Source organism: Pistacia vera, unplaced genomic scaffold (genome assembly GCF_008641045.1).
Source record: "Pistacia vera cultivar Batoury unplaced genomic scaffold, PisVer_v2 Contig237, whole genome shotgun sequence".
NCBI lineage: Eukaryota > Viridiplantae > Streptophyta > Magnoliopsida > Sapindales > Anacardiaceae > Pistacia > Pistacia vera.
This window is the reverse complement of record NW_022196043.1, coordinates 647,550-666,486: the sequence shown is the minus strand read 5'-3', so window position 1 is coordinate 666,486 and position 18,937 is coordinate 647,550. Positions and strand designations below refer to the sequence as shown.

Genomic DNA, 18,937 nt, shown 5'->3' with positions numbered 1-18,937 from the left:
CGACTAAGGGTAAGCCTAAAATCTGCACTCACCCTCTTTTTCATCAAATTGGTTCATTTACAAACTTAAAAGTATCAAACGATGTTAACGAATCTTGTTTTTTTTTTTTTGAAGAATAACAAATCTTGTTTATTGTACCCTCTTTACATTTTTGGCATAAACACATATTAATAAGATTTCATTAATAATTATATTATAAGTCCACAGAGTTATTCCGATGTATCAATAAACCTGAAGAGCATATTATGATTACTTCAATGGTGAAAAACAATAAACATGGACATATATAGAAGGAATTGGAATAGGGTTTAGGGTTTTTGTGTCAATTTTAATACATCACTTTGTTGTATTATATTTCATTGTGTCATAAAAACATTATATTATAATAAAGATACTGAATTTTGTGGAATTTATTAAAGATATTAGGAGAAACATAGTATGAGAGTTATAAAGTCAAATTGAAGATTATTATATAAAGCAACATGAGATAGATATTTAATAGGAGAAAGTGTGACATTTAATGCCTTTGGGAAGTGCAAATGGACATAATTCCTCCAACATAGAGGACCGACCAATATGGAGTTTTTCATATATCCCCCAGATATCTTAAAGCCCCCATGAATTTGCAAAATATTGAAAAACTCCTAACTTAACTTATCATTCTCATCAGGGGTTTTAAAACATTTTAAAGATCGTGGGGGATCTTCTCTCGGGGTTGGGGGAAAACAGAAAACCCAATAAACTTGTTTCGAAGCTCCGTCCATCATACCCATTTTTGTTAATCATCGCATGCCGCAAATATCTAATAATATTCCGAATTATTTAAATAAAAAAACAAATTAAATTAAATTAAAACAACTTACCATATATAACATACATTAACATCCAAAATTTATTTACCCAAAAATATTATTCACACTCTTCTCTCCCGATTACAGGTTCTCTTCTCACTCTCTCTCTCTCTCTATTGAAAATTTTGATTCGATCTGAAATTCTAATCTCTGTTGATTTGCGATTCGCTGGCGGTTCGGATTCTAGGGTTCGTTTCATCGCGGCGTGTTTGGTGGACTGGCGATTAGGGTTTTGCGGTGTTTCAGATTGAATTGGTGGGGCGTTTCGGTGTTTGATTGCGAGGATGTTTTGGCGTATGGCGGATTGTCTACTGCGTCTCCGGTGAGTTTTCGTTTCGTTTTGTTTATGTTTTGGCGTTTCGTTGCTTGATTTGTGATCTGTTTGTGCATTTGTTGGTGCCTTTATGTTTACGTGGAAATAGAGTTCGTTGTTTGGTTACATTGGTTATGGATTGAGTTTTTGTATTTTGGATATGTATATTTATATGCGTAACTATTCTACTCGTTTTGAATTGAATGAATGATTAGTTAGGTTGTGGTGTGTTTTGGAATAAATAGGAATCGACTTTGTGATCAAGGAGTGTTTCTTTGGCAAAACTGTAATGTGATAGTGATATGGGGAACTAAGTTAAGATGTTATCTGTTTGGATTTGATAAAATAGTTTATTGTTTTACTCTTTTTCATAGGATAGCTCGTCTCTTTTAGGAGATAGTAAAGACAATTATGATTTTGAGAACATTAGAAATGTGTGGGTTAGTTGAGATGGGCAATTTGGGCTCCAGTTAATGAAGTTGCAGGGTTCTATAATGAAGATATGGATTGCTTAATTTAGATGCTAATGTGTGAATCATTCGTAGGAGAACATAGGAACTTTATAATTTTGCGCTACATGTTGCGTGGCTTGCAGAATTAGGATTGTTCTATAATGAGGATATGTAGAGATAAAATTGTAATGGGTTCTTCCAAAGAAATTTAATTTGCTACCAGGATCAGTAACTACGACTGTTCAGCATTCCAAGCAAGAAGATGAGAAATTTAAGAGATAGATTTAAGAAAGAGAAGGGAGAAACTACAGTAATGATTGAAACAATTGAGGGAAATTGACTGATGCTTGAGATTTGACCACCATTGATGCTGCTACTATTCCAGAATGAACTTCAGTAACTTTTTTTTCACGTTGATTTTAACCCATTTATTAGTTTAAAGAAAAGAAAATTGGATAAAAAGAGTCAATTTTTTCGCATAACACTTGATCCTTTTGTCAGTCTCTTGGTTCTGGAAACTATCAACCTTCAGTTTTTCAGAAGAAATCTGTGAAGAGAGAGATGTTTCAGTTCGCTTATCTTTTTGATGATGTGTTGTTATAACTAGAAAGCTAAAATTGGTCAAGTGGGATGAAGATTTGTACTTTGATGTAGATCTATCATGAAAAAAATCAATTTCAGAGCATCTCACATTCTTTGAAAATCTTTTGCTAAATGAGGTTTTAAAAGTACTGTGTTTCGTGCAACTGGTTTGGATCTTTTAGATATTTCATATAATGTATAATATGCCATCTCAGAGACTTCATCCAAACGGCTATGTATGAGGAAAGCTTTTGCTTGTCTTGTTATGAGGAAGCAAAAATTGTGGTTTTGCTTTAACCTGAGTTTTACTTCATTCATTTTTGGTCATAACACTGCTTGTCTGTGTTATATTTATAACCTTGCTTATTCAGTTTTGGAGTTTCTAAAATTATTATCCAAACTGTTTTTAGGATTTTTTTTTCATTCATTTCGCCTTTTTTTTTTTTTTTTGGGGTGTCTAAATGCAGGTAGAGAAATTTTGGATAAGGAGAATTTCACATTGGAGGAGCTTCTTGATGAGGATGATATAATTCAAGAATGCAAAGCTTTGAAGGCCGACTTATAAATTTGTAAATATTTTTAAACTTCTTCAGTATATGACATCTTTATGTATTTTGTCTTCATTTCTTTCATTGCTAATGAGTGATTGATTTTTGGAACTTCTGCCTTCCGTTTATCTTTACTTTTCCTTGTGAATTGTGTCTTTGCATTGTTATTGTCTCTCGAGATCATACTCTTCAATATATCATGATAACTTAGGGTAATTAGCAAAGATTGATTTTGGAATACAGTTTTAAAAGTGGAAGTGTTATTCAGGGGTTGATTATTTTCTCATATCTTTAGTTGAGTTTAAAGTTAAATCAGTATAGACATAAAATAACAGAGTGAAGTATAATTAGTAGTGGTTTTTCTACTTCGAGATCTGTAGAAATTAATCGTAACTATTAGGCTAACATGGTTGTGTTGTAAAAATCACAAATGAATAGCATTTTAATTTAAGTATACGTCAGGAAATATTTGTTCTGAAATCTTAAATTGGCAACATAAAATGAGCACAGAAAATTTTGAAATAGGTGAACCATATTTTAAATATTGATAGTTTGATCCAGGATTAATATTATGAGATTGCTAGAAATCCTTCTCTAAATATATGATGATTGGTGGACCTCAGTTGAAAAAAGTGAAATGTAGCCTTCCTCTCTTTAATAAGTTGCAATTGGCCTTTGTTTCCAAAGGTCAGAAAAAAATACTGTAATTATGGTGGGCTTTGTTGCCACAAATTATTTTAGTATCTGCAAGAGTTGGTTACAAAATGGTGTCTATTTGTCATGAAAGATTTACAATGAATAGTTGTGTACTTCCTGTGTGCTAGGCTGTGATCAATAGTTTCTTTCATTGATTTGCTGCTTCATTTACTGATGATGCTCTATTTTCCCTTAGTTGATTGTTTCACTCAGTGTTCTCGCGCACTAGGATGTTGCTCCTTAGCACCTTTAATGTAATTAATTTTAAAAATGAGGTATTTAAACTTACAGGATCTAAAGTGCTTAATATTTTTCCCTTTGCTTTTGCTTATTTACATGAGGGATATTCCTTTTTGGAGTCTCCTAGCATTTTTGCCCGGCTTAAAATTCTAATCCCTTGCCAATCTTCAAGGCCTTTCTCTCATCTTATGTTACTCACGAGAGTTTCTGTGTTTAGGATATATTGTTAACGCCTTGGTGCACATGGGTGCTGACTGCCCTTGGATAATGACTTCTAATATTTTTATTGACCATAATTATTTAAGTATCAAGGAAGGATTCTTATTTATTTCTTTTCTCTTTAGGGAAAAAAAAAAAAAAAAAAAAAAAAAAAAAAAAAAAAAAAAAAAACCATACAAAAAATCATGAATGCTTGTAAATTTAATCTGTTTTATGTTCTTCTCCATGCCACACTAAAATTAAGCCCTCAAATTCTCTTTACAAGCTTGCCATTGATTTTTTTGACAGTTGATAATGGTGTTTTAGTCTTATTACCTTACAGATTTCGTTTCTTAGATTCTAGCCTTTGGTTATTTGATCTTCATTCTTTTTCTTGTCTTCTAGTTTGAGAGAAAGGGCTCAGGTTGAACAACTGATTCAATATATTGTGGTTGAAGCTCCTGAGGATGCTGAAAAGAGGCGAACTTTTAAGTAGGTTTGATGGATGAACATATTAATCTTGTTGCTACATGGTATACCAGTGTGGATTCAGTTGTTGATATTGCCATTTATTTATTGATTACGCAGGTTTCCTTTTATTGCATGTGAGATTTTTACTTGTGAAGTTGATATCATCCTTAAGACATTGGTAGAGGATGAGGAGGTAAGACGCCAACTCTGCTCCTTTCTAGCTGTGCATTTTGTATCTCCCAGGACTTCAATCTCTGAACTGTCTGGTCATTGCTTATTTCAGTTGATGAATTTGTTGTTCTCCTTTTTGGAACCGGAAAACTTGCATAGCACATTACTGGCTGGGTACTTCAGCAAGGTACCTCATACTGAACTTTTAAGATATTAGTATGTCAGATGAAGGAACTATCAATATCCTCTTCATTGGAGGTTCTCGGTAAATTCTAATTATCATTTTATCTCTTCTTATGTGGCCCTATTGTCTTCTTTGTAGGTTGTGGTTTGTCTGTTGTTGCGGAAGACAATTCCTTTTATGCATTATATTAAAGTAAGTTAAGCTGTTATCTCATTCAATTTTTTTTAATATTCTTTTCCACTTGTGCAACAATATTTTAATGACTGTTGTAAGATGGAATCTGCATGGAACAGTTTATAATTTTATCATTCTTCTTGCCTTTGGAATATAACTGGAACAAGGAGTTTTATAGAGGATGTTATTGTGAACTGTATTAATGACAAATGTTAATTTATTAACTCCTGGAAGTGTTAGCCATTGTGCTCTTTAGAGTTAAGATTTTTGCTCTCTTTGTGATTATTTTCCGCCATTGTCCTTATTGAATGAATAGGCTTCTATTCAGTCGAACCCTTATCAGTATTTGTTCATGCAAGCCCCTTGTTTCTTTTACTATAAGGATGTGATGGAAGGTAATGGAGTGTTGCAGTCTATAAGTAGTCATTGTAGAGCTATTACAGCAGCCGTACAAATTATGAATTTGGGTGTTTGCAGTTTTACTAATCATGAGAATTCTGGGATTATTGTATTTCCATGCTTGTTTAGATACCTGATAATAAGTTCATATTGCATTGTTATCCGAAGGTCAAGACCCATTTGTCTTTATAGAACAAAAAATTGAAAAATTATGAAAATTGATGCGTTGATGTTGCTATCTGTTGATGGTGCTTGTGAATTGTTGACTACAATTCAGAATGTTGGTCTGATTTTTGGTAGAAATTTTAATGAATCGATTGAGCTGAAATTGTGCTTGCTCAGAAATGAGCATGCCATTACTGTTGTTTGTTTGCAAGAAAACCCATCATGTGTAAAGTCAGAATTTCCTTTACCTTTTGGGGTTGGATCATGTACATTATGGTTGTGTGGTATTGAAAATTTTTAACTCATGAATTATAAGTCAGCTTCGTTGCATACATTAATTGATGTGTAGCTGCCTTTGATTTCCATTGAGTTTGATATTTGACTTTTATTATTGGCAATCACTAAGGGTATGTTCATGTTTACAACGTTTTTTATCTTTTTGTTTATAGTCCACTAATATGCCTATTTCATTTTTCGTTAATGTAGTTTAACTGTTTCTTATCAATTTATGTAGAAAATGTTATATAGTATTTGGCTTTTTTCTGAGAGTAATACCTCATGTAGGTGATCAGTGTAATGAAACAAAATAGTCTTGGGCTTGTCCATTTTCAGTCCCAAGAAATTTGAGGTTGTTCTTCTTGATTTTTAAAAAGAAGTGATATTTTAAGATACAGTTTGAATGCTCTGTATATATCACTTACTGTGTTTCTTGACACTTATATCTAGGAGTACTGATTGGCAGTGTTGTTATTACATTTAATTTGTGATTCTGCAAGTCATACTTAATGAAATGATGGCAAATTCTCTATTCACCTTTAGATTCTTCTTACAGCACTGGGTTGAAACCATTTCTCACCACCCAATGCATCCATGAGTTGACTTTTTTCTTAATTTAGTTTAATTTAATTTTTTTTAATGTTTCTGAATGATGTATAGTAAGCTGATGTGCCATTCTTATGCTGTCATCCAGGCACATCAAGAAATTATTCCTCGGCTAGTAGACCTGATTGGTATTACATCTATCATGGAGGTTGGTTGTTCATCTTTATATGTTGCTTCTTGTATATTAATTGCTTGCTGAAAGTTCTCTATTGGTTACATTCAATTGCAACCATATTGTGTATTGTATGACTATAATTGCTACATCTTTTAAACAGGTTTTAATACGTCTTATTGGTGCTGATGAGCACATGTATACAAACTATACCGAGTCAATGCAGTGGATAGAGGAAACAAATGTGCTAGAGATGATTGTGGACAAGTTCAGCTCTTCGGTAAGCTCCTTCCATTGTCCCCTTAATTTCTATTCTTAGATTTCGATACCTTGATAAGGTGTGACTGCAACATTTTCTTGCTATTGCATTCATATTGAAGAAACTAGGGCCGTGTTTGGTTCATTATTCCTGCCCATATTCCCAATCCTATTCTCCAAATAATCTTTGGCACATTATTCTAGAAGTATTACCCATTTTTTTTAATTACTTTTAGACCCCATAAGGTTATTAATTTCATTAAATACCCCCTGAAAAAAAAGTTTAAAAACTAACAAAAACAGTCCCGTGACCCATACTTGCCAGATTCCGGCAACCACCATCGGTGGTAGTCGGAATCTACCACAACGGTGAATTACTGACCGGAGTTGGTCGGTAATTCACCGATCTGGCCTTTTCCAGCCAGATCCACAGTGGATCTGGCTGGAAAAGGCCAGATTTGGCCGTCGTTGACGGTCAATGACGGCCAAATCTTGGCCATCGTTGACCGAAAACTAGGGGTGTTAAAAAAAATGCAAAAACCTAACCGAACCACTAACCAAACCGGAAAACCGGTTAACCGAAAAAACGGTTTGGTTATGGTTCGAAAAATTAAAAAAACCAAATTTTCGATTCGGTTATTGGTTCAGGAAAAATTAGAAACGGTTAACCGCAAACCGGTTTTTCAAATATATATATATATATATATATATATAATAGCCTAAACTAAAATAAATCCCTAATTCACTCAATCTAAAATCCCAACCCAAATTTTTTTTCTTAGTTCCCAATGTATTGTCTATATTTACAATTTAATTTAGAACAAAATTTTAAAAAAAAAAAAAGTTCTATTAAAAAAAAAAAAAGGGAAAACCGGTTAACTGCTTTTTTTAAAACGGTTAACCGGTTTGGTTTCGGTTCGGGAATTTTTCCGAACCAAAAATCTGGTTCGGTTTAGAAAAGTGGTTAACCGGTTCGGTTAACCGCTTTTGAACACTCCTACCGAAAATGACGGCCAAATCTTGGCCATCGTTGATCAAAAACGACGGCCAAATCTTGGCCAACGTTGACCGAAAATGACGACCATATCTTTGGTCGTCGTTGACGGTCAAAGATGGCCGTCGTTTTGGCCTTTTCCGGCTGTTGACTGCCATAGCAGGCCGTAGATCTGTCCTTTTTCGGCCAGATCCGTGGTGGATCTGGCCGGAAAAGGCCATAACGATGCGTTACAACATAGATCCGACCGGTTTGTGTCATAACGCGATTTTTCAGCTAGATTCCGGCGATGGTGGCTGGAATTTGGCACTGCAGGTGGTAGGGGTATTTTTTTCATTTTATATGTTGGGCCGTAGGGGTGTTCAAAAGAACCGGTTGGAACCGGAACCGACGGGTACCCTGGGTTTGGTTCCGATTCCAAAAATTTGTAAATTTTTGGAATCGTTACTGTGCGGTTCCGGTTCCTATAGTTAGGAACCGAAACCAAAACCAGGAACCAGGAACCGAGACTAATATAAAATAAAATTAAAGATTATGGGAGTTAATAAAAACTTTTGTAGAAAAAGTAATGTGAATACATTTATATTTATATTTCATAACATTTACAGTAAGTTGGTTTTACTTTTGAGAATCTACCTTTACAAAGTAATGGAGTTTGTAATTTTGAATTTATAATTTGTAATTTTATTTTTGTTAACAAATGCCAGATGGGGGGGGTATTTGTAAGTTTTTAAGGGTTTTTTTGCTATTTAAAAAACTTTTGGGGCGTCATGTAATTTTACAGGGTACCCAGAACCGGAACCGGAACCGGAACTGCTGTTACAGGTTCTGGTTATGGGTACCTAGGAACCAGAACCGTCGGTTCCGGTTCTGGTTCCAAATTTCAAGGATCCGTCGGTTTCGGTTCCTTCAAAAAGTGTAGGGTACCCAGAACCGAACACCCTTATTCAGTTGGGGTGTTTAATTAAATTAGTAAACCTAGGAGCTTTTTTATAAATTTTTAAATTTTATCTCGTAATACTCCTCTATTCAACTATCAAATGTTATTCCTAACATCCTATCCAAAATAATGAACCAAACGCACCCTAGGCTGTCTTAATGTTGAACACGTCTCTGTTTTCCCCCATTGGAGGGACTTTACATATATTTATGCCTATGAAGGTAATCCTTGTTGTTGTTGTTATAAAACATATGGTTTGATATGCATAGACGTGGTGATGAATTTTGGATAGTTTTAACAATAGGCATATCTACAAGTTAACGTTAAAGATCAGGATTTTGCTCCCAGAATTTTGTATGTTAAGAGCATATAATTGGGTTATTTAATCATTTTTTATATACGCTATATATGCAAAGAAAATTTGGAAGCTAAACTTAATCAAGAGTGTAAAACTATCTTGTGATACAGAGAAATTCTGAAAGCTAGTTAAGTGAAATCAATTTGAGTCAGTTATTAATGGAATAATAATGTTCGCATAATGTTATTTACTGGAAAAATAAAGGAATTCATTTCCAAGTTTTGTTCGACTAGATTATCTTTAGATTATCATTTGATATTCATTGTTGGAATTATGAAGCTTCATGGTGATGGAAATGTCAGGTAGCTTAATCTAATTTAGGCAATACCATCTTACTGTTCTTTGGCTTTGTGAAAGAGACATGTTGCTCTAGAAGGCAGAAGAGCTGCTGCTATGTTATGGAAATTTTGCAGTTACGGCAACTTTTTGAGCTATATTGTTAGAAAAAAACTGGACAGTTTTTGAAGATACAACCGGGGAAGAGATTTTGTCTATTTCAGATAAAAGTAAAAATTTGGGCTTCTCTTTGGGCATCTATTACTTCAGAGTTTCAAGATGTTTCTTTTTTCTTTATTCAACATTTTGGGAAGCTTCAATTACCTAGCTGGGGAAGATTTTTGTGCAAATTTGATTAGAGATTTTTTATTTTTAGGGTTGATGATTTTGGAATAGGAGATGTGTTTTTCATTTTGTATAGTTTCTTGAACGTTAAGAGTTTCAGAGACAGCTTTCCCTTTTTTGTGTGGACAACATATCTATTTTCGTATACTTATTTAATAGAGTATGTTTGTTTCCTAGCAAAATAAAAAATCACAGGTAGTTTATGGGTATTCAGATGATCGACTATATTGGGAGACCTCATTAACATGGTCATTTGCCAATTTATTTACCTTGTGCCTTGGTGCCATTTTCTTCAAATGCTGCTGCATTTTCTAAGATTTTTGGTCTTTTTAAATTGAACCCCTTTTAAAGGTTATCTAGATGAGATGCTATATTTCACAAATTGTTATAGCAATGCATCTTTGGTTTCTCACTGCTGGACATGTAAAGTTAAAGAGTAAAATGCATGTTTGATCTATTTGGTATTCACACTATGGATTAGTATTCAGCAATCATTGGTATGTATTATATGGATATATATATTTTTTTGACACAGGATTGTCCAGAGGTGCATGCAAATGCAGCTGAAACGCTGTGTTCTATAACACGATTTGCTCCCCCGGGTCTTGCTGCTAAGATTGCTGGTCCAAAGTATTGTTTTATCGTCCATTTTTGCTCAGAATTACTGTTAATGGTTCTGTATGGCATCCCCCTTATCTTATTATTGGTCATTTCCTTTTTCCATGGTATCATGCAGTTTTATAGGGAGATTATTTCGTCATGCTTTGGAAGACTCTCGGCCAAAATCTGTTCTGGTTAACTCTTTGTCTATCTGCATATCTTTGTTAGACCCTAAGAGGCTAACATTGGGGCAATACTATATGTTCAACCGTCAGCTAACTCATGGACCCACAGTAACTGCAAATCCAGAGACGGTTGAAGGAATGCTGAGTAGCCTAGGTGAATATTAGTCAATAGGTTTTCCATTCTTTGGTGATGCCAGATTGGAGCAATGTCTGTTTATATTACTAATTTGTTTCCTTTTTATGACTAAAGACACTGAATTTTGATGTTGTACAATTCTGCAGGTGATTTACTAAAGCTTTTGGATGTGTCGTCTGAGGAGAGTGTTTTGCTAACTACATATGGCAAGTTGCAGCCACCTCTTGGAAAACATCGCCTGAAGGTATGTCTTATGTGTTTTTTATCTAGTCTTTTTTCTGTCTTTCTAAGGATTTAAAAGCTGTCTTATTTTTTGGTCCTTCGCCTAAGTAGATTATTACTGATTTTTGAGAAGTTTCTACTGTATGACTATTTTGTAGCTAGCCCCAGCTTGAATTTCCATTTTTTTTTTTTTCACAGTAAGCTAATGAGCGATTTTTTTATATTCTTATTTAATACAAATTGATGATGGATGTTTTCAGATTGTAGAGTTCTTTTCAGTATTGCTGACAGTTGGTAGTGAAGCAGCTGAGAAGGAATTAATTCGACTTGGTGCAGTGAAAAGAATATTGGATTTGTTCTTTGAGTAAGTTAAAAGAAGCTCTGCTATGCAATGGAGGATGATCAGACCTCAGGCCTTATGCCGTTTTGTAATTGTGACTGTAGGTACCCATACAATAATTTTTTGCATCATCATGTAGAGACCATAATCTTATCTTGTTTGGAGAGCAAAAATGCACCTCTTATCAAGCATCTTCTTCATGACTGCAATCTGGCGGGGAAAATTCTTGAAGCTGAGAGGAATTTCACTTTGGAAGCTAATCCAAATAAGGTAATTGTCCTGTATCTGTATGTTACTCTTATTTATTTATTCATTGGGGCATTTCTTAATATGCCTTATATATTTATTTATTTTTTTACTTTTTCTATCATGTTCTTGTTGCTTATGCTCTGTACTTTGCCTTCTGTATGCTAGTTAGAATTTACATATTTTGTTCTCCCACAGCCAACTATCCCTGCTGAGGGTCGATTGCCGCCCAGGATAGGAAATATTGGACACTTAACACGCATATCTAACAAACTTGTACAGCTGGGAAATAACGGCAACGAGATTCAGGCATATTTGCAGGTTTATTACTCAATCTCTACTATTGTTTAATCAGTTAATAGGCCATATTTCTTAGCAATAAAGTTCTTTCTCAGGCTTGCAAAGACGTAAAGTCAAGATTGGGATCTGATTGGCTTAGTTATATAGTAGAATAATATTTTCTTGGTGCAACTGTAAGTCAAGTTATAGTAAGTAGTTCATAGGTCTTTTATTTATTTATCATTGTAGTCGTTCTAGAGCCTATTTTATTTGAGAATGATTGAAAGATTATACCAACTTTGAGTTGAGTCCTCTCTCCCTTCCTATAAAGTGTCCCAACTATTTTTGTCATGTGCAGCACGTTGTCAGTAGTTTTAAGCGTAGTGTCTTGATTTTGATTATCTTGCACTATATATCACTTACCCAATGCAAAAACATCTATTGTTCTAAGTATTGTTTGAATATTTTAGTTATTATTGTATTTATATTTGTGGCTTTTATTTTTTTATAGGAAAACAGTGAATGGAGCGATTGGCAAATAAATGTCCTATCAAAGCGAAACACTGTGGAGAATGTATATCAGTGGGCTTGCGGGTATGTTTTCTTTCTTTCAAATGATGTTGCTGATCATGCCAAAGGTTTTTTGTTTCTGAATCTTTCTGCTTACGCATCTAAATGTGGAGTAAGTTTAGCCACTTTATATATGGTTTTGATTCTGTATGGTTTCTTTTCAAATTTCCATTTTGTAGTGATTATTTTCTTTATAGAAATTGTTAATACATTCTCTGGATCAACAGCCATAAACATATATGCAAGGATTTATGTTTTAAAATTTCAGTGTTATTTTGGTTATGTTTAATGATTAATCATCCCATGCTTTTGTATTCCATATCACTTAGTCTGGGTGTTGTTGCAGTTGTGATTTGGCTGCTCTATTCCATTGCTTATTTTGCAGATTTGGAATCAACAGTTGGCTAGATGGTCCTTAATTAATCATCCCATGCTTTTTTATACCGTATCACTTAGTCTGTATGATATACTTATTTGCACATTCTAGTGGAAGCCGAACAAAACTACACCAAACCCAGCACCCCCGTGCCTAGTCCTTTTTTTTGGGAATAGGAAATATTTTACCGAAAAAAGAGTGGACTAGTAGTCCACAGAAAAATAAAGTTAAGAGATATAGATATCATTAAAAACACTTCAATTCCCTTTTATACAAGCTTATCCATTATTTACTAATGGAAGTGCAACAATGTTGGCTACATTACATGTATTTTCAGAGTAGTTAGAAGAATTCGTGGGCTATTGTAATTAATTCTGTTGCTTGGAATACCAAGGTTAGTTTAATAGTTCTTTTATTTGTGTGTGTGTGTCTACAGGATTAGTAAGAAGTTTCGTTTCATTAAATGTTGCATCAAATTGGTTGATAATTCTAGTTTCCATCTATTTTGGCATTGTTAATTGTGAGATGCGCAACAGATATAGGTCTTGGCCCTTATATATTGTTATTACTATTTTTTTATTTCTCTAATTAGTTACTCCCATTCAAAAGTTTTGGGAATGGCGGAAATTTTATGTTTTTGAATGAGGTTGGTGCATTTATGTGCTACTGTCCCTTCTAGAATTCTGTAATGGTTGGTACACTTGTATTGAATATAATATATGTGAATTTATTTACTTTTATTAATATAGGGATGGTTTATCTGTTTAAACAGGAGGCCTACAGCTCTACATGACCGGAATAGAGATAGTGATGATGAAGATTACCAAAATAGAGATTATGATGTTGCAGCCCTGGCAAATAACTTGAGCCAGGCCTTTCGATATGGCATTTACAACAATGATGATATTGATGAGGTGCTTTTTAGAGCTTTTTGAGTACTCTAATTGTAATACATTTTTTAATTCTTTTATTCTTATCAAATAAATATTAATTAACTATATAAATATAATAAGAAGGGAAAGTATGAAGGTGGAGAATAAATATATTTCTATAATTGCAACAAGTCAAATAAGTTACCAACAGAGACACGATTGCAGAGCCATATCGCTTTTGTATGATCAACAGAAGTCATGGCCTCTTTTCAAGCTAGGTATTGGCCTTTGAATTGGTGGGTCTGGGAAATACCAAGCGAAGGTATGAGGCAGACTTGCCATGTTTAGGGAACAGATTACCTATTCTAGAATGAGTAATATCCATGCAGTAAGGCATGAAAAGATTAAAAGCCTTTGTTTATGGTTATGATAGATTGATAGGAATTAGTGTCAAAGATTTTTAAGATGATTTTTCTTCTATTGTGCCTTCTACCTCATTAACATGTGTTTGGATTTTGTATAAAGACCAATTTTAGTGAAGCATTTGATTGGCTTTTCTCTAGTCATAAATCCACGTGCATTTGTCTGGAAGTGGTATGAACTAACATTCTATTGTTCTATTGTTCTCTTTTCTACACATCTAAATAAAACTATCAAGCAGTAAATTCAAGATGGCATTTGAAATATCAAATTTTGTTCTTTCTTTAATTATTTGAGACTGCAGAAATCACACCTACGTTTTAAATGTTTATAAATTATACTTTTAAAAGTCTCTCCTATAAGCAAACATTGCTGGTTGTTATGCCCTTCTAATGTGTATTTCATTCCTTGTCATCTCTCTTTTATATATAATTGTTGTGAAGTAACCTAAGCAGTTCTTGGGGATGAAGAGATTTGCTTTTATCCGAATCAAAACTCTGTTTTCATTTTGGAATAGAATTTGTTTCTTAGCATCATTACAGGCGACAGTCACTAAAGAATTCAAGGATTCTTAATTTTCTTTTGGAAGCTCTTTTGCACTAAAGTTAGAGGCTGATTTTTTATAGTTCAATATTGTAGAGAAATGTCTGACCTTTTGTAAATCTTAAAGAGGACTTTTGGTCCATCTCAATGTTTGTATCTTCTTTGTGATAGAAATAAAATGATACTGTTTCTTTTTAAAGAGGGTTGGAATCTTTGTTTAGGACCAACAATACCCGGCATTTTTTTACTTTTCAAAGTATGTATCTCTGCATATATTATCATGTAAGGGGCATTATTCTTTGATGTTGATGGTTAGACTGAGATAGTTTCTCCTATCTTGGAAATGGGTTCAAAAGTTGTGGTAAGCCATTTTTCTTGGGGATATATTATTGTGATGTGGATGTTCTAATGCAAATGCTTAAACGGATGTTTGTACCATCGTAACCTAAATTTATCTTGTCTTCTTTTTCCTATCCTTTTATTTTAGGTATCAGATTGGAATCAGTGTGTCGTTTATGTAATACCTGTAATGCTATTTTCATGCATCTGTGATATTTATTAATTTATTGAATTCTAACATATTAATTCAAGATTATCAACAATAAATTTTTTTTGGTTACTTCACTTCTTTTTTCCAAGTTGCTTTTCCTTTTTCAGTAGTTTTTCTTTGACTAATGTGAGTTTCCCTTTTCATTGAGATCCTGTGAAGCTGGCACTGCTTGCTAATTTTATTTATTTATTTATTTTTAATGGATTTCAGGCACACGGCTCTCTTGAGCGAGATGATGAGGTATGAGATACAATTATATTTCATTTTCACTTTATTGATTATGAAGAGAATAACTTGCTAGTATCTGTTTCAGCATTTGCCTTCCCAACGCTGTTTGTTTTATTTTCTGTTTCTGTTTATTATTGTGATTATGATTATGATGACAACATCATAATCATTATTTGCAATGATTTTTAATCAGTCCATGCTCGATTCTTCTTGTTTGACATGGCAATATTTGGTTATGTCAACATTGGAGCTTTTTGCTGAGGCATAACAAAATTATATCAAACCTTTTCTATAGAGAAGTGTCATGTGATGCCGCTTTAAGTTTTCTTACTNGATGATGACATCATAATCATTATTTGCAATGATTTTTAATCAGTCCATGCTCGATTCTTCTTGTTTGACATGGCAATCTTTGGTTATGTCAACATTGGAGCTTTTTGCTGAGGCATAACAAAATTATATCAAACCTTTTCTATAGAGAAGTGTCATGTGATGCCGCTTTAAGTTTTCTTACTGATCATATTGGAAAAAATTCACTATGTCATCCTATTTGAATTAAGTTATTTGATGTCTGCATGTAAAGGACATTATAGGCTAAACATTGTTTGCATAATTAATTGGTTTCTATTTAATTCCTTCTTTCTCTTTTATTTTTGTTTTTGTTTCTTTTATTTATTTATTTATTTATTTGGGTTGTCTTTATGTTTTTGGGGGTATTTTTCTGTGAATTATTGTACTCCTGAACTTTACACATTGAGAGTTTATGAACCTAGATTCCCTGGGTGGGTAGAGAGCAACAATTTTTTGGCTTCTCTTAGACAGCATGTTCACTTGTAGATCCATTTTTGAATTTATCAAAAATTATACAGTTTCGTATTAAGAAAAATCTTTGAGTCATTCATGCATTACTGTTATCGGAGTTACTATGAAGAATGTAGATCGTACTTCTGAAGATGTTAAGTTAATTAGATATTCTATCTATATACCATATATTTTGCCAAAAGTAGTTTAAACAAGTTCTACTGACTCTTATGATGATAAGAGTCATTGGTCTGTTATAGATATACAGCAATATTTTTTTTTTCCCAGTTGATGGCTTAGTATGAAGAGTGTTAAAAACAACTTTTTTTTTTTTTTAAAAAAAAAAACAAATCTATTCTAGTTTCTAGCTATAACTTACAGAACTTGTTCTGTCTTGTTAAAGGAAGAAATATTTGAGTAGTGGATATTTTCTGATGGAGATACTTGACAGGATGTCTACTTTGATGATGAATCTGCTGAAGTTGTTATTTCTTCTCTGCGTCTGGGAGACAACCAAGAAAGGTAGGTTGAAAGCTCTTATTTGATCTTCCTTTCTGTTCATTTAGTATCCAAGCAAATTTTAGATCTGTAAGTCTTATTCTGAATACAAATGATACAAGGCATTCTATTAAACCTATAAACCTCATCAAAATTTCATTAGTTACAAGTAGATAAAAAGGTGGTTATTATGCTGAAAGATTCACTTTTATTAATATAGCAAATAATCAACGGAAAAAATAATAATTATATCTTGAAATATAGGCCATGTCGCTCATGTCGCTCATAACCTTTTTATTTTTTTGGGGGTTATTACATTGGCTTTTGAACTAGTAGCCCCAATTTTGTGAATTAGAATAAGAGCACCTACTTTGCTTGCGTTGTGGCTATGTGGAATATTTTAGGTTCTGACTGACTAGTTAGTTCAGCAAAGAATGACTGATGTTTGAGGAACACACCTGGTCTGTTTGGTCGATTTGAATGTGGAGAATGTGCGTGTGAAATGAACTCCAGTCTAACTAGTGCTTGGATAAGAATGTTTTTCAGTTTTGCAACATTTCTTGGGATTGAATGCCTGGATGTTTGCTGCAGCTACCTATTTTGGCTTTGCTTTACCATTCAAAGTCTATTAGTTTTAATTGAAGAAAAATGATTTGGATTGTTCCTTTCTTGAAGCCCTCTAATATAGATAACATTAGCTTTAAGTAATTTTTTGCATTTATAATCAGTGTTACCATTGCTCAAGTTTCTTTCCTCTTTACATATGATCTTGATTCTGGACTTGGTAACTGATGCTTCTTCTTTGGCCTTTGCAGTGGTTCTCTTTTTACAAATTCCAATTGGTTTGCTTTTGAGGAGGAAAGAGTCAACAATGACCGTTCCACTGGATCGCCTGCTTCCCCTTCTCCTAATAATGAAGAGGCTGCTGTTACTAACCGTGGAGGTGATAATGAAGTTGTTGGGGAAGATGAAGACTTGGATGACACTGCAACATCTCCTGCCGTACCAGAAACAAAATCAGAAGATACTGATGTAGTCAATCTGCCTGAAGATTCTGAAGAAACAGGACCCAGTGCGACTGAAAAGCCTACTGTTTGGGTTGAATGGAGGGAGACTCCAGATTCCAGTAATCCATCTGATGCAGCTGAACCTGTTAGTGTGCCTAATGGTGAGGTGCAAGTAGAAACGAGAGATGAGGTTGTTGATTGTGGCCCAGATGCTTCTGAACCTTCTTCCTCTTCTTCCAATGAAATAGCAAATGCTGATGCAACGCCTACTGGAGAATTATCACAAACAGAAGATGAAAATAAAAGTGCTAGTTCTAATCCTGTAGAAATTCCACAACCAGACGATGGTAAACCAAGTCCAGAACCAATTACTTCCGATGAGGCGAAAACAGTGGTAGAAGCAGCGCAAGGCACTCCTGAAGTAAACAAGAGCGAAGCAGCACAAGGCACTCCTGAAGTAAACAAGAGCGAAGAGGCAGTGAAAGAAACAGAAAACTGATGTATATTCAACAGAATTACCGAGTTAATTGGGCTAACTCACACTGCACAATATTGGACAAAGCGGGAAGATGAATATTTGAAAGATTGGCCACTGTACTTTTAGAGCCTTCTTCTGTACATTGTCTAAGTAGGGCTTGATGATTCTTTTTCCCCAGCCATTGCCAACCAACTTCAAATTGAGAAGATAAGGGATACAAGTATTGCAACATTTAATCAATTAATTTTAGCTTTTAGGTAGGGATGATTCAGAAATGGAATTTGTGAACCGAATCGTACACGGCATTTTCAGTACAATAATATGTTTATATTTATATATGATTCTCCTTCTTTCATAATGTCAAATATAGAATTGATGATATGATTTTAAGAATCTTTCTCTTCCGGTTTCTTTATTGAATAAATATTTTGGTGAAATTAGTATCAACTTCATTTCAGCTGTGGAATGAGGTTGTACAGGCAAAGGCCAGCCAGAGACTGCTTTCTATCGCACTCTTGAAATTTTTGTATACTGTGCGGTTGCATTTTAAAATTTTAATGAGAAAGCCTTTTTTGACTAATTTAAAGTATTGAATTTCAAAAATATCTCCATACCATTTTATTTGCTCTGACTTATCCCTTTTTCGGTAAATTAATATTAAAAAGCTCTTCTATATTTTCCGAATCAAACAACCATAATTTTTTTTCACAAATACCTCACTAAAATAAGCCCTTTGAAGAATCTTACTATTGCCAATGCATAATTAAATAAAATCCTTGCATAATTCTTTATTGCTTTGCAAAAACCAAATGCCACGAAAAAGAAGTTTTGAATGTTTAACTTTCAACATATCATTTCTATCAAGTCATTGTACAAAATGAATTATGAACCACCCTTGAAAAATTAATCAATATTTTATTTCACTTGCCCATCCATCCTTCATGGAAACTCTAAAACTGTATGAAAAAAGATGTATG

General features: G+C 33.8%; 1 protein-coding gene across 2 annotated transcripts; it reads left to right on the top strand.

The window, feature by feature from the left end:
- Positions 1-1,115: 1,115 nt before the first annotated feature.
- LOC116131667 (serine/threonine-protein phosphatase 6 regulatory subunit 3) lies at positions 1,116-18,318 on the top strand. 2 transcript variants are annotated; one of them, XM_031417334.1, is made up of 19 exons: positions 1,155-1,173; positions 2,666-2,767; positions 4,286-4,372; positions 4,469-4,544; positions 4,635-4,709; positions 4,845-4,898; positions 6,415-6,474; positions 6,602-6,718; positions 10,145-10,239; positions 10,346-10,548; positions 10,677-10,774; positions 11,013-11,116; positions 11,197-11,362; positions 11,537-11,659; positions 12,129-12,211; positions 13,336-13,477; positions 15,159-15,188; positions 16,429-16,499; positions 17,291-18,318. In XM_031417334.1, exons 2-19 carry the CDS (start codon positions 2,736-2,738, stop codon positions 17,979-17,981), a joined length of 2,307 nt encoding a protein of 768 aa, XP_031273194.1. In that variant the 5' UTR covers positions 1,155-1,173; positions 2,666-2,735; the 3' UTR covers positions 17,982-18,318. The 2 variants fall into 2 exon arrangements, with proteins under 2 accessions (XP_031273193.1, XP_031273194.1); XM_031417333.1 differs by lacking the exon at positions 2,666-2,767 and having other exon boundaries at positions 1,116-1,173.
- Positions 18,319-18,937: the final 619 nt, after the last annotated feature.